Source organism: Staurois parvus, unplaced genomic scaffold (genome assembly GCF_062004578.1).
Source record: "Staurois parvus isolate SC_StPar_1 unplaced genomic scaffold, SC_StPar_1.0 ptg000097l, whole genome shotgun sequence".
In the NCBI taxonomy this organism is placed as follows: Eukaryota; Metazoa; Chordata; class Amphibia; order Anura; family Ranidae; genus Staurois; species Staurois parvus.
Window position 1 is genome coordinate 952,759 of NW_028317893.1, and position 16,992 is coordinate 969,750.

General features: G+C 40.7%; 1 protein-coding gene across 10 annotated transcripts in view; it reads left to right on the forward strand.

Annotated features, from left to right (window-relative positions):
- Window positions 1-1,294: 1,294 nt before the first annotated feature.
- Window positions 1,295-16,992, forward strand: part of PTPRM (protein tyrosine phosphatase receptor type M) — a 998,088-nt gene continuing 982,390 nt past the window's right edge. For all 10 annotated transcript variants that reach the window (XM_089670974.1, XM_089670978.1, XM_089670975.1 and 7 more), the window contains exon 1: window positions 1,295-1,711. In XM_089670974.1, coding sequence (XP_089527100.1) covers window positions 1,636-1,711 — 76 coding nt within the window. In that variant the 5' untranslated portion in view covers window positions 1,295-1,635. The remainder of the gene's footprint in view (window positions 1,712-16,992) is intronic.

Here is a 16,992-nt window from a genome sequence, read left to right on the forward strand (position 1 = left end):
AGTCAGGAGGGCACATTACAGGGGGAGTCAGGAGGGCACAACACTGGGATCAGGAGGGCACAGTATAGGGGGAGTCAGGACGGCACAACACTGGGATCAGAAGGGCACAATACTGGGATCAGGAGGGCACAATACTGGGATCAGGAGGGCACAGTACCGGGGGAGTCAGGAGGGCACAACACTGGGATCAGGAGGGGGCAGTGCAGGGGGAGTCAGGAGGGCACAACACTGGGATCAGGAGGGCACAGTACCGGGGGAGTCAGGAGGGCACAACACTGGGATCAGGAGGGGACAGTGCAGGGGGAGTCAGGAGGGCACAACACTGGGATCAAGAGGGCACAGTACAGGGGGAGTCAGGGGGGCACAACACTGGGATCAGGAGGGCACAGTACAGGGGGGGTCAAGAAGGCACAACACTGGGATCAGGAGGGCACAGTACAGGGGGAGTAATGGGGGCTCAACACTGGGATCAGGAGGAGTCAGGATTGCACATTACTGGGATCAGGAGGACACAGTATTGGGATCAGGAGGAGTCAGGAGGGCACAGTACTGGTATCAGTAGGAGTCAGGAGGGCACAGTACTGGAATCAGGAGGGCACAATACAGTACTGGGATCAGGAGGAGTCAGGAGGGCACAGTACTGGAATCAGGAGGGCACAGTGCTGGGATCAGGAGGGCACAATACAGTACTGCGATCAGGAGGACACAATACAGGTTCTGGGTAGCTCTCTGGACAATCCTGGGACAGCTTAATAAAAAGCATGACTGTCCTGGCAAATCCAGGACAGTTAGCTGGTATGATGTAATGCAAGATTATCATGGGGCCCCTGAGCAGTGCCCATTTATTAAGACAGCCCTGTTCCTCTGTGCATCATATTGAATGGGTTGGCTATAGGTTGAATATGTTATTTCTTTCAGGAGCAATCGATCAGGAAACACATCGATCATTTATTGAAGTGTGTTTGATCACCTACCTCCTCTCCCTCCTAAAACTGGAGCACACAGAATCTGGTGCAGCTCTGCATAGTAACCAATCAGCTTGATCAATTAAGCTTTGACAATAAAATCTAAAAGCTGATTGGTTGTCATGCAGAGCTGCACCAGATTCTGTGTGCCCAGTTTTAGCAAATCTCCGGAGCTCAGTCAGCTCTGCCGACCATCAGAACACAGTCGACGTCCCCGCCACCTAGCGGCTGAGCGCTGGTAAGGCGGCTTAGTGCACATCTAGAGGGCGCCCGGCGCTGCCTCCTCCAAGCAGTACCGGGAGGGGCTGCAAGTCAGCGCCAGAGTTCCAAATCCAGCAGGCAGAGAGTGTGAGAGGCGGTGCGCTGGCAGTGCCGGAGAGGAGCTGCAGCAGGAAACATTCGTATTCCTCTATACAGGGAGCAGGCTGGGAGCCAGCGACACTCCCCTCCACACAGGACTCCTCTAAGCCAAGTGGGACATTGGGACAAGGGACAGGCAAACTTCACTCTGACTCCAGCCATGGACAGGGAGTGACAACCACACCCGCCTTACTTTCTACTCCTCTTCGTTGCCATCGCTCATTGCTCTGTTTTTCTTCTTTCTTTTTTTTTCTTGTCCAACTCTCGCAACTTCTTTCAGCTTCTTGTATTTTGGAGACCTGGAGCTGCCATGGGGAAAATATTTGCAACTTGCCTGCTGACTTTGGCTGGACTTTTGCCTGCTGTGGCTGTTGGACCGTACACTGGTGAGTGAGGATGGTGGGGATGTACTAAGATCGGGAGGCACTAAGATCGGGAGTTTGACAGGAGCAGATCCTGGAACTGTCAAAGCTCCGATCCTGGACTGCTGGGGACCATGGATGATGGGTAGATGGACCAGGCTCAAGTCACCTAGGCTAAAGCTCCCCAAGATAGAGGAACTCTTGTTTGTAAACATTGTGACAGTTATTTTCAGATGCGTTTTCTGAGATTTGTAGGTTGCAGTCACATGGCTGAGATAAAGATCCCTATCCATGTGTTATAACTTAGCAAACTGAGCCTCACAGGGTCAAAAAGCATAAACACAAGGATGAGGATCTTTGTTTTATTTTATCCATGTGACAGTTACTTCCACATCTCAGGTAACTGAAAATAACTGTCACTTTTTACAATTCATATCCTTATATGTATTTATATGATATTTGTCAAAACTATCCTTTTGTTTATATCATTTATTGATGTTATGTTTATATTATATTTATTTATGCTATTTTTATTTATATTATATTTATTTCTATCATATATATTTATGTTTTTGTTCTTTGTTTTTTTTTAACATATCCTAATCCTGGTGTGTTAGGTTTGTGAATTGAGCCATTCTGCATCCTGTGAACAAAATGTGAGGCTGACTTTGGAGGAAGTTTCCCAGCAGCCGCCTGTGTGGGTTGCAGTTACTTCCATCACAGCCTCTTTAGCTGGATGATTAGCTGAACGTGTCGGATCTATGGGATGGAAGTAGCCGAGGGCGATCGGTGTATAGTTATGCTACTTCTGTAGGAGCTCAGCATTGTATCCACAGACTCGTCCCTATCCGTATCGTCCTCATCTGTTTGTTGATGGCCAGTCTTTGTAAACATGATCATGTCCTCTAATTGTTTTGTGAGCACAGCAAGTAGTAAACAAAGGCACACATGACACCAGATCCCCGGCTAGTGTGGAGTGCAGCCAGCCAGAGGATAGGGAGATCAGCTCCTATGCCAAGGATGAGTGATCCATGGCTGTCATGCTTGTGCTGTGTTTGGGGACCAGGATTCTCTTTATCCACAGTGTGAAGACAAATCTGAGCAGATAGGCATGGCTGAGAGCTGCTGATCTCTCGGAGGCTGGAGATCTCACCATGTAGACACAAGTATACATCCTGTGCGCACCCATGGAGGGACCTGTCAGGGAAGACTTCTTATCAGAACTTTTCATAGTGTCCATGCACTCCTTATTGTTTACATATCCCAGTAATAATACATAGGGAATATGTATTGCATATTTATGTATGCAATGCATATTTACATACATATGCCTTTTTTACATAATATCTATGCTACCTGGACAGATCAAAGAGTAACGGTGATGTGCAGGATATAATAACCTACAGCAGCCAATCGTTGTTCAGTTAACAGCAGCCAACGCATGAAAAGAGGATTTCCAACTATATTTACATAGGGCTCTTTATGGAGGTCCCCAGCACAAGTCAGGGGCTCTGGTAGTCCTGGGACTGTCAAATACAAAAAAGGAACCTCTTGTCTGAAGAATTAATAATGGGACATAGGACAAACTTGTTTCAGGACTGTCACCCCGTGTTCTAGATCAGTCTTTCTCAACCTTTTCAACTCAGAGGAACCTTTGAAATAACTTTCTGGTCTCAGGGAACCCCTGCAAAAAATTACTCTATCTTCAACTCATGATATATTAGTGTGATGGTCAGTGGGAAGAATGCTCCTTACGCTTGTGGTCATGGGGAAGAATGACCCCCTTATAGATAGCATAAAAGATCACTAGTGTCAGTGGGAACTTCTCTTAGAGGCAGGAATTGCTCATTGCTCAAGGAACCCCTAGCAACCTCTGAAGGAACCCTGGTTGAGAAACCCTGATCTAGATATTCCCTTCCATATGGGAAGATACTGTGGTGGTATAAGTGACCGCATTTTCCCCATTTTGCTGTAAAGCACAGAACGGCTTAGAATTATCTGCGCTCCCAGCTTGTTCTCACAGTTTCCCTTTTCCTTTTTCATTTCATCCACTTTTCAGTCTTCTTATTCTCCACCCTATTTCCTCTCGTCTCTTATCTTCCCAGCTGCTTTCCTGCTCCCCCTCAATTAAAGTAAACAGGGTAATTTCCTCTTGGACTTGTCATGTCCTGCTCAGACACCAAAGTCCCCGAGAACAATGGCGTTAGAGCCCCACAAGCGAGCGGGAAGAACCAGGTGCACTGCCTGCTAGCCTGGCTTGTGGGATGAGTGCAGCCTAGCAAGGCATGAATACTGCCACTGTCAGCGCCTCTGTAAAGTTCTATCAGCAGAGCAACGCTGCTCATCAGTTCAGTTCTGCCATCGCTCCTACTAAAGAACGGTAGCCGAGCTCTTTAATGAGGATATTTTATTGTCATTCCAAAAATGTTATAGTTCAGTGGAATAAAATTAGCTACTCAGGTCCTGGAGAACACAAATACAATCAAGACAAACAAAAAAAAGAGAAATAAATAAGTGAAATAAATAAGCTCCTAGTAAACCAGGCTAGCAATGGTAATAAATAAAGCAACGTGTATTGGCATTAAAAGCAATCAGAGACCATCTTTCATTATTTGGACTCCTGTAAACTGATAGTGAAATGATTACTGCTGCCGGTTAATGTACATCTTTAGTTTTCGCATGCTTGATTTCAGAAGTCTGGACTCCATCAGTTACCCTGAATTATTCTAAAGTCATCAGCTACATAGAATGCTGGACACCTGACATTAGGACATATGGAATGCTTTTGTTAAGTTGTAGTAGGTTTGTTCACACTGCACATTCATTTCACATTGGAAGTATATTATGACAATTAAAACTGCCTCTATTTAGATTGGAAAGCTGTTTTGATCTTTATCCATATAGCCAGTAGTGGGCTGTTAGTTTATTTTTTGAGTCGTAGATGTCCAGACCAAGTTTTGCAGCATCAGTAGGCATCAGTAGGCATCAGTTAACTTGGCAATAATTCTCTGAATAATTTGTTTGACAGCAGGTCTGAGAACTACGTACACGCACAGTTGCATGCTCCTAGTTCTCTGCTGCTAGGTTAATTAACGTACTCCTGACATAGGGCATTTTTTATAATTGTGGTCATGAAGGGGTTAATGTGCGGATCACAAGCAATCTTTGAGCTAGTGATAAGACTCACCAACTTGCCAGACATCATAAACTACTTTTAATAGCATAATACGCAGAAAGTCATTTTAGTGAAATATAAGCTATGGCGCTTTAAAGAGGAACATAATGGGACATTTTAATACAGTTTGTCATGCTGCTATATTTCTGCTTTTATTGCCTCTTGACCAGTAGATCATCACCGAGCTGTATTATCCCAGTAGTTAGGTCATGTTATGAAACAGACAGACACTAGAAGTGAAGTTGGCTTTTTGGCTGGATACACATCAGACTCTGTTAATGTTGCTGATAGCCTGATATTGAAACCATGCTTCATGCTGTTATTGGGGTTTCTGTCAACAGCTAGTGCCCTAATAACCATCTTGATAGGATATATGAGCTTTCATTATGTTCCACAGGTTGTATTATAAAGAATGAGCCCTGGTTCACACACATATGCAATTTGTCATGCGTTTTCACGGACGCTGATCGGCATGACATGGCATATATCTTATGTTTCTATGGAGGTGGTTCACACACATGCGAGCAAACCACAATGCGTTTCGTGTGCTTTTTTTAAAAAAGGGTCCTGTGCAAGTTTGGAGCAATGCATTCCAAATTCGCATCCCATAGAGTACAGTGACATTCTGAGATCAGTGTTCAGATATGAGCAATTCAGATGCGTTTTTGCATAGGAGATGAAAAGAGGCATTTTTGCATGAAAGAAGGGCAAGGGAGAAAGAGAGGGAGAGAGAGTCCAAAAATGGAGTGCTTGCTAAATTGCATCAAAAACGCATACGCATTCAAACAAACCACATGTGATTGGCAGGGAAGAATCACACTACTGATTTCTGAACACATATATGTGAACCCGGGCTGAAGATTTCCGGTATAATTTCTTGATGTTGCCTTTTTAATGTAATATTTGTCTAAATATCCCTTCTGAATAGTTTTTTTCCAATAATTGTTGAATTCCCATATGTGCTGTACATTAAACATATATTAAAGTTTCATAAGGATGAAAGTTATAGGGTGAATGCTTTTTTTTCACCCATTAATCAGCCAATAATTTGGCAGTATTGGCGTCTTTTTATTAAGTATCTAACACTGTTGCAGAAAGTTCCATAAAGGCTGAATATAAGTATAGTTCCCCGCTCTGTGATGGGACGTTGTGCTTAGAGTAAGTTTAATGAATCGATTGTTGTACATCCAAGTTCCTCCTTCTATGGAGACAGTTTATGGTAGAAAATAGATATCAGCTTTACTGCTTATTACACCTGATTAGTAATGTCCTAATTGAAGCAAACCAGCAAGGCTTTAGAAAATAGCCCTTACATTTTACTTCCTAATGTGTTAACATTTTCCATATCAGAGCAGAAGGAAATTGCTCCCGTTGTGTTTTTCTTTATTCTAAATGTAACATTTTCCTATACTTGCTCTGAATACCTGCCCATTTCCTGCGTTTGAGTAATATCCTGCTATTTAAGTTCAGGCTGCTGTTCAGTGAGGCAGGTCTACTTCGCTTACTCAAAGGAAGAATAATCTTATTTTATTCCAAGATCCTTTATTGGAATACTATGTGTGGGTTCTTTACAGTAATTACAGATAGTATTTTGTACTTTCCCGATTTCCTCATTTAGAAAGAACTTTGTTTTATAGATTAAAATTTTGAATCGCAACTTGTTTTAATACAAACAAGACTGAAGGGATGGCTCCCGTTTTCTAGACTCTTGATCCCCATTTGTGGTATCAGTCTGTCTAGTCCTGTCTGTGAGATCTGAAATATCCCGGAGGGAATGAGAAATAAGAGATGTAAACGCAGCAGAAGATTGGAACATTAAATAACGTAATAGGATTCTTGCTTACTATATCTAATGCATTTCCCAGTAGGCCTGCCTAATTGAAAAACAGGTTTAAATTATTTGATTTATGTTTCAGAGTTGCTTCACACGTCTGCTTATCATATTTATTGTACTTAAATAGAATTGGTTAGAAAAAAAAATGTGTGCTCAAGTGTGTGTGTGCCTATGACTGTGCCTGTCTATCTATCTATCTATCTATCTATCTATCTATCTATCTATCTCCTATCTATTTATCTGTCTACTATTTTCTTTCTCATTTCTTTATGTTTCTCAGTATCTCTATGTATTTGCATGCCCATCTGTCTAAAGCTGTCTATACACTATACAATCTGATTGTATAATCTCTGTACAATCTTCTTTAGATTTACCAAATCTATGTAATAGGAGGACACATTTAAGCAGTCTGTTCAATATGTATCAATGCAAGCAGGCTCTTGCACTACATATCTGACGGTAGATCTAAAGAAGATTGTACAATGAGATTGTATAGTGTATGGCCACTTTTAAGTGTGTGCGCATTGAGCGTATCTGTTTATTGTCTATATATTTGACTAGTTGCTTGTCTGTCTACATATTATCTATCTTTCATTCTGTCCATAAATCTATCTGTCTATGTATCTTTCTATGTGTTGTTCTATCTGCCTGTCTGTTTATCTATCTATCTATCTATCTATCTATCTATCTATCTGACACTCTATCTCTCACTCTATCTATCTATCTATCTATCTATCTATCTATCTATCTGTCTGTCTGTATATCTATCTATCTATCTACATTTTATGTATCTTTCTTTCTGTCTATTCATCTGTCTGTCTAGCTTCCTGCCTGGCTGTTTACCTATTATCTATCTATCTATCTATCTATCTATCTATCTATCTATCTATCTATCGGTCTATCTGTTTATTATCTATCTACATATTATCTATCTTTCTTTCTCTCTATTCATCTATCTATCTATTGGCCTGTCTGTCTGTCTAGATGGCTGTCTGTATGTTTACCTATTATCTATCTATCTATCTATCTATCTATCTATCTATCTATCTATCTATCTATCTATCTATCGGCCTGTCTGTCAATGTCTGTCTATCTATCTACATATTATCTTTCTTTCTGTCTATTCATCTATCTGTGCATCTGTCTGTCTGGCTTTCTGTCTGTCTGTCTACCTATTATCTATCTATCTATCTATCTATCTATCTATCTATCTATCTATCTATCTATTTATCTTGTATAGAGGCACTCACAGGTCTTTCAGAGGAGGTAGATCAAAAGGAGCAGTGTGTTTGTATCTGTGGATTTATCCATCCATCTGTCTATTGTCCTGTCTATCTATCTATTTATCTTCTTTCTGTTTGTGAGTATGTCTGTTTATCTGTCTGCCCATCTATCTAAAGATACAGCGAACTCATGAAGGTAAATTCTTGTGCACATCACTTTTTCTGCCATGTGTTAGTAGGTTGCTGATCTGAAAGCTACCTCTTATTGTGCCACAAAATGAGTTTTGAGAAACACACTGGTCCCCTTTCAGAATCCTCTTGTCTTTTATCAACACATCCGTCCCCTGCCCACAGTGCATTGCTGGGCTTTGTAATAGTCTGTGAGCGTCTGAACTACATTTTGTGAACCTCCCGAGTTTCTCTATTTCATAATAGTCTGTCTGTGAATACATGGCAGAGATACTGTGTGTCGTGTTCCAATTTTCCATTGCATTGAGAGGGAAGGCTCCATCAGACATTCTTTACGAGCTGAAGTAAGCCAGATTGTAAAAATTCAAAAAGGAAAGAAAACTTTGGATTGCAGTATCCCAGCGTACTGGTCCTCAAAGCCCTGAGCCTGTGTGTAATCTTCCCGTGTAGTTTAGCTCGACTAAGAATAGCAAGGTGACGGGTCTTACTTATTGGTTGTTCAGTACATTGAGCAGTGTGGGTATGGTGTCAAAAAGAAATAAAATATGTCACAACTTGAGAGACATTTCCATTATCACAACCTTCCTAGGTTTTTATCCAAGAGTGAACTCTTTTTATTTGATCCTTTTTGTTCTGTTCACTATAACATTAAAGTTTTGTTATATCTGATAAGTGACAAAAAATTCCTGCCAGAGAGAAAAACTTCATCCTGCTAGAAATGTATCTCTGGTATTTATATAGGTTTAAAGAGGTATTAAAGGTTCAGCGTTTAAAAAAAAAATAATAAAACATGTCATACTTACCTGCTCTGTGGTTTTGCACAGATCCTATTCTTCTTGGGTCCCCCACTGGTGCTATTGGCCCCTCCCCCTTGATCATTACCCCCAATAACAAGCTGCTTGCTATGGGGGCACTGGGGCTTGCGGGCTCTCGAGCCTGGTTCTATGCGTCCAGAAGACACAGTCTCTCCTCATTGATTCATTGACTGTAATTGACAGCAGTGGAGCCTACGGCTCCCGCTGCTGTCTTACCCAATAAGGCGAGGGAGTCCCGGACAGCTAAGGCTCTTGTGCACAAAGCTGGATCAAGAGAGGGCTCAGGTAAGTATTGTGGGGGCTGAGGGGGGAGCAGCATGCAGAAGTGTTTTTTACATTCATTCATTGAATGTATGAAGGCAAAAAACCTTCAGCCTTTAAACCCACTTGTACATAAACATCAATCAGTGCCCTCAAGGAGCCTACAGGTCACTTGCTCATGCATTGGGCCAGTTTAGACAGGAGCCAATAAACCTAGCAGCCTGTTTTTTTAAGTGTGGGAGTTAATCAACGCAATTACAGTGGCAAAGTACAAGCTCCATGCAGATAGTGGCCTGGTCAGGATTTGAACTGTAGACTCCAGTGCTGTAGGCAAAAGTACTAAGCCCCTATGTTTTCCTGTAATCATAAGCACTACTTCCCAATTCATTTCTCTAAACTACAGGACACTTCCCTATATGTTATGCAGAGGAGGAGAGGGAGAGAAGTTCTGTTGTCCAAAACAGGAAGACAGTGCTCTATATATGTTATCAGCAGAATCACCTGGTGAAAGTAAAGGGAAAGAGGAAAATAAATGCAGCTACTACATCTAAGGTCTGAGCTTCAGTACTATAAATTGTATTTTTGTTTTTGGGTTTAGACACAGTTAGGGTTCTTTCACACTGATTTGTTTTTTGTATGTGTTTTGGGGGTAAAAAAAAAAGCAGAAGAAAAATGCTTGAAAAATGTATCCCTTTAAATTCCATGGAACTCTTCACCTGTGTTACTTCAGGAAATGCTGTGGTAGATTAAGACTTTGTGCATGGAGGGTGATGAGCAAATTCATTTTCATTGGGAAGGGTGTGCTTGGCCCGGACATCAGGCACATTGATTCAGGTGGGTAGCAAAGTTCATGTAGTTCCTGGGATGGGTTCTGTTTTTCTGTAATTAAAGAGAAATATCAATGTTTTTAGTGACCGTGTATTTTTTCAAAGCTTTTTTAACCTTAAAATAATTTCTGATGTGACTTTCACATTTTAACATGTTCAACGTCCCACATTTTTGTGTCATAGGCGAAAATTATCAGGTTAGCTACTGATGGGAAGATAAACCACTGTGTTTACTGTACTAATTGCTTGACAGCTTTGACAACTGTTATTGGCCCTTTTACAGTTTTTTTAGGTGGACCCGATTAGACCCTCCATTGTCTTTTATGGAGCGACAGGTGCAAACAGACATGTGTCCATTAACACTCACCAACATCCAATCTGATCCTATCCACTAAAAACAGACAGAGGGGGATCTGTTCCCCATCCTAGTAGCGGATCGGATGGCCATTGAGTAGAAACGGACAGGTGACCGCCCCATAGAGAACAGTGGGCTGTGTCCGTGTCTGCTCCGCACATGTGGTGGGGACCTGTTCTTTGTCTGCTCAGCGGGGCTCAGCAGGCAGATCCAATTGGTGGAGTCTACCCATGTGAAAAGGGCCAAAGTCAAACTCCAGGAATTGTGTATATGTATGTATATATATATATAATTTTTTTTTTTTTTGCATACTTTGGGCCAGCTTAATTCAATGTAAGTATGCATATCTGATATTCAGAGGGCCACTGGGTATAAAGCAAATGACTGTAGTAGTCCATGCTGCATACAATCAGAGCCATGATCTTCTGGATTTTGTGCGAACAACAGGAGTTAACTTGTTCAAGACCTCTGCCATTTAAAGAATGCCTTGTATTTTTTTTTCAATGAATGAAAAGACATTTTCTACAGTATTTGGATGAGGTGGGAGGGGCAGTGATGTCACGATCTCCACCTTGTCCAGTCAGAGTACAACTTATATTCACTAAAATAAATACAAGGCATTCTATGAAAGTAAATAATATTTGGATGTGGATGGTAGCACAGAGTGACTCCTGCTCCTCCATGCCAGGACCTTTATTCTACTTGAAGTGTTTTCTCAATTGATTGTCTTCGTTAATTAATTTATATTGGCCCTTTACAAAATATCATTATATCTAAATGGACATCCCTTTTTTTTGGAAGAGAAGGGAACCTAACTAGTGCATAGATTGGTGTCATTAGGGGTCAACTTTTATGTTGAGATGGACCATACCTTATAAAGATGTCTGTCTTTATCTGATCTCTTACTTGTGAGTGACCTTATATACAAAGATCTCACGATAAGTCCTCATGCACACTGGACATTTTTACAGCTGCTATTTTTGGATTTTGATGTTTTTTTCTACAGCCAATAAATTCCCCAGCTTGTTATCCTATCTGTCATGCACATATAGACTGTAATCAACGTTTTTTGGCTAGAAAAAAAACCCAGAACTAGTGGGTTTCTAGAGGAGTTTTTTAGCTGTAAAAACGCTTTAACGCTGAAAAATGTGGCAAAACGCGGTAAATTGTGGCAAAGCAGCGTTTTTGGACTTTTTTTGACCAAAAAAGATTTTCTCAGTAAATATAACGCAAACATGAAAAATACGTGGCAAAAATGCCGCTAAACGCTAATACAAAAACACTGTAAAACTCACATTTTTCATGTGACTTTACACAGCTAATGTTACCAGCGTTATTAAAACGCCCGGTGTGCATGGAGCCTAAAGCAGAAATCAAGAACGCTGTTTTGCGCATACATTTTATTTTCCAAGTTTTTCTCAAATTCACAGTTTTAAGTTGATCCATTTTGTTTTATTTCTTTCAGTTTTGCTTACAACCTTTACATTGATCTTGATGGAATGTGGAAAGGTCAGCCACTGCATTATTATGCAGTGTTTGAATTGATGTTCCCGTCTAATGAAGTTTAATATAAACAGACACACTGTGTTGTCAGTCTTTGAATATCATTTTGAATTTCACTTTAGAAGAAAATTAGTTTCTACTTAGGTTGCTTTGAAAATATATTGAGGGTTTTGGATTGTGAACATAGAGTTGTCTGCTGTCCTAATCATTAACAATAGATGTGTGAAAACAGCGAGAGATGAAAGAGTCTAATTATCAGTAGATTCCATTATTAGGTTTATTTATTTTGATGACAATTTGATATTCGAATAGTTATTGAAATGACTTGATGACTTAATTAGTAACTTTCTATAATCATTTTGTCTTAGTTTCTAGGGGCTAATGAAAGCCAACTTCAAGTCTGTGACCCCACTTGGGAGATTTCCTATCGCAGGAAGCCACAGCAATAAAACCCGAAACAGGATATAACTGCCTATTCTATTTTAGTCAAAGTAAAAAAAATACAGGTTTTTATTAAAGTTGGACTTTATCATATCTCTTAAACCAGATTCCCAAACTAATTTGTTGACAGTACCTGCCTTACCTTATAGTTGTTATCTCACAGGATAGAGATGAAGGTGTTGGCTGACAGTATAAGCTTTAATGCATTTTTCCACTTTTGCAGTCGAACTTGAGAAAACTCTACTATATATTTGCTATGTGTTCCCATTCACATAGCATACCTAAAACAAGTTTAGAAAATACTTCTTACGTCTTAGATGTTTCTATGGAATAGATGTCATGATTGATTCTAGGGCTCATGTACACGGGGCATTTGGAAAACTCTTCTGACCACTGGAAACTGCTAGAAAACGTAGGTTAAAAAACGCCAGTTTAGCTGTGTTTGCATACTGCGTTTATGCTCGTTTGCGTTTAAAAGCATTTTTTAAAAGATAACCTCAGGAGACCCTCCCAAATGCCCAGAATGCACTGAAAAATAGTAAATAATTAACTATTCCAGACATTTTGAGAGAAATAGAGAGATCAGTATGTGTTGAGATGACCTGTCTTTTCTAGTTGTATTCATTATGGATCCCATCATGAGCATAATGCAGCACTTTCTACCATTATTTCCTTCACGTGAAACCTGGAACTGACTGCGCTGGTGTACTAGGTCCATTTAAATACATGGAAAACGCTTTGCATGCATTTTTGCTGAAGAAAAAAGGCTCTGAACAGCATCTGGATATGGACCTGTCAAAAAATGCATCTAAACGCAAATGCTTGTAAATGTGTTTAACCACGTTTACAAGTGTTTGAAATGCCGGTAAAATATTCCAGAACGTAATTTTGGGGCGTTAAAAAAAAATACTGTAAACTCAACTGCCTGTAAACGACTGAAAATGACTATGTGTACGTGGACACATAGGAAAACATAACAGAGAGTTCAGGGGCTGCTGAAAAAAACGCTCAACAGCTCCTGAACGTCAGTTTAGCGGCTGCAGTGTACATGAGCCCTAAAAATTTCTGGAGAGGCTCACAGTGGTTCTGTCCCTGCACAGACTTTAGCTATGCCTCATTAAAAAACAATGTAGGAGGGTGGTTTCCATATGTTTAACCTTTTGTTAAGCTGGGTACCCATGGGTCGAAAAATCGTCCAAAAATGGTTGGTTCTACAGGAAAGACAGAAAGTGTCACAGACAGGTAAGTGCATCACCGATGGACAGGGAGTCCTCAGGCAGCTATATTGCAAAAGACCTCAATAAAAAGTAAATCCTGCCCCTTAACCAGAGCAGGGCTAGGTGTAAAAAAAAACGCCTGCCCGCCCCCTGGTACTGCATGTCCTGGGCATCAGTCGATATGTTTTGCATATATCATTTTCTCTGACCTCTTTCACTTACTGCATAGACCACATTTTTTCTTTTTTCCTTTTCTTATACTGTATTAGTGCCGGCAGAAAAGCTAGCAGGAAATAAGCCAAGTGAATGATAGGCTAAGCTATTTAAATTCTGATTTTTATAATACTATGAAGTTACCACATATCTCTTACCATATCATTAACCCTTGACAAACTGCCAAGGAAGGTACAATCACATTTTGTCTGCACTGCCTCTTTTAGACCAAAGCATAAAATCAAGTTTGCACTTGTTTAGGTACTTTTTGTATATGATGGTACTAATTTGTGGTAGTCAATCTCCGTAAAAATACATTTGCATCCTACTTAGTTCACATGCAGAAAAGTACATAAGGAACAGTGAAAGGTATTGGAGACTTGTTTGTGTGTGAGACCCACGCTGTTGTGAAAATAGCTGGTGACTTTTATGTACAGGAAGCAGTATGGAGAATCACAACAGCCACTCATTGTGCTATATTTCCTCAGGAAAAAAGCTAAGGACAAAGTATATTATGTATTGATTTCATGTAAGCATATCGGTCCTACATAGCAACATAGTTATGTGTACATAATGCCTAATGTAAAAAAACACAAATCTTTATTCTACCATTACTGGTGCCTGTGATGCCTGAGTGAAATGAAAGTAGAACAATCTTTCCATATCTTCATGTTGAGCTTGTCTTAGTGTGCAGGCCCAGATTTTGTTTCACTGTTGACTTTGCTGCTAGTGCCTCGTGATAAGGTTGCTGTCCAGACGCTTATCTATTTAAGTGATTTCATGGTTGCTTTTTAAAGTTGTTTAAAGTTTTCCATAGCGTCATTCCATGTGGAAGCCATCCTCGTCTTTTCGTAAAGTGTGGGATAGAGTGTGGCGATATGTCTAAATGTGAATAAACCAGGGATTTTATGTCAGAAAATAGGCGCAGGAACTCTATTGCCGCCAACTCACCATCATCCACCCCGCACGGGGGAGTAGCAATGTTTCACATCGTGCACTCTATGTCATAGGGTGGCTGTGGCCAAATTGATCTACCAGTTGGAGAGTCATAAAAAGGCATTGTTAAATAAAACCAGAATTGCATAACACACAGACTGCAGAGTTCAGACGTGCATTATGCACATAATGCAGGGTTAAGAAGTGTCCTTTGCACAAAATGCAGAGTTTAGGAGTGCATATTTCACAACAGGCCATTTTACAACCAAAAATGACCTCCAAAATTCTCCATATTCACTTTCTAAAAATTAAATTTAGGCCTCGAAGTAAACCTGTGCCTAGAGGAGGTGTATATATATATATATATATATATATATATATTATACACTAAAGTATTTGGGAGAGGTAAAAGCATTTTGAAACAAACCCTTATTAATCTCTGTATCTGTAAAAATTGTGGAGAAATTTATTTTTCAATGTTCACAACACAGGCATTGCAATTTTAGCTCTTTATTACTTTTACTTTCTGTTGCACTAAACTCTAGAGAGTGCAAGCTCTTTAATGTAACAGGACAGCAGGCATTTCCAAGCTGTTAGAAATCAGACTCTAGAGCACGGGTATAAACTGGCGGCCCTCCAGCTGTTGCCAAACTACAAGTCCCATGAGGCATTGCAAGATTGACAGTCACAAGCATAACACCCAAAGGCAGAAGCATGATGGGACTTGTAGTTTCGCAACAGCTGGAGGGCCACCAGTTTGACAACCCTGGTCTAGAGTGTTTGCTCTTATCTTTCAGCAGGAAAAACCTCACATTTAAAGTGCCTGGAAAGGTCATATTTTAACAGGTCTTGTTTTAAAGTTACTATGCAAATAGTGTAGCCTCCCTGGCGGTATTTACGAGTGTAGCTCGGGGTAAAGTTTATGTACCACAAGCGGTAACCCCAAGCTACACTCGGGAATACCATGCGGCGCTGCTCCAGGATCCCTCGATCACTTACCTTGTCCTGCGCTCCCGTGATGTCCCTCCTGCAGTGTTCCCGGTAATGTAATCCGGCAGATGCCGGCATCTGTCACCTGGGTTCCATCCCCTTCGAGCGTCGGAACGTACGGGGGACGGAACGGCGGGAAATTTGAAAATGACAAAAAGTGACATTCACAAAAATCACTAAAATCCCATAGTAAAACATTACTGTACCAAACCAGTTCACATACATTTTGTCTCTAGTGCTTAGTCCTGTGCCATGCCTTCATTTTTACTGTTCTTTCTGCTTGGAAACTGAGAAATGTCCATGGCGTCCAAAAAGCGTCCCTTTAGGTCAAAAGCGGTTTTAGACCAGCTAGAGAACAGCGATAGTAAATTAGAACCACTTGCAGAATTGAGTGATAATGATTCATGGGGAAATTCGTCATCAGACACTGAAAACTATTTTGCTCAGTGATGTGCGAACTTGGCGCTATATTTCAAATTTCAGTGTTTTTGGTTTGATTATATTATTGAATTACATTTTTTATTATTATTATATTATTATTTTTTATGATTATTTATTAAATTATAATTTTTGATTTCGTGTTTCAAGTTTTATCCTACCCGGGATGTTTACTAGACTCTTGTTCGGACAGATTTCAGTGAGTTATTCCTAAGAATTACAGGCCTACAATATAAAACGCCAAATTTCCATGCAAAATAATGGTACCGCTTTTAGCACCAAAAATCTGAAATGATCATACCGCCAGGGAGGTTAATCTCTATAGTCTGGCCATAGATGCATTTTAAGTGTGCCTGTACCCAGAATGGGGATGGTAAAGAGGAACTTCACTCCCCCCATGTTTTTTTTCTTTCTTGCTTGTATTGTTAGGATTTCTTTAAAACACATACCTGCCAAACAAATTTAGCTTTGTCGCACTGAGATCTACTGTCAAGGTGACATAACTTGAGTCCCACACTGCTGTCTTGGTCTTTCTCACTCATGGGAACTGGCTGCTTTTTCTGGGTTCACATGGCCAGCCCTCGATGTAACGTGGCAAGCCAGCCTCTCTGTGCTCCTGGTCCTGCAGAGAGATGTAATGGAGGTAACCTATTAAGTTGCAAGACCAGGGATATGTCGCTGTGACCTGGGTGAGAACAGTGGCAGAGAACGAGCCCACAGGAAAATAAAATTGTAAAAAAAGTCTCAAATTCCAGAGTGGGGGCGGAGATGAAAGGGACCCCACTCTCTGCTTTTGGGAGTGAAGAGGGTAATGTGGCAAGGCAGCCTCTCTGTGCTCCTGGTCCTGCAGAGAGATGTAATGGAGGTAACCTACTAAGCTACAGGACC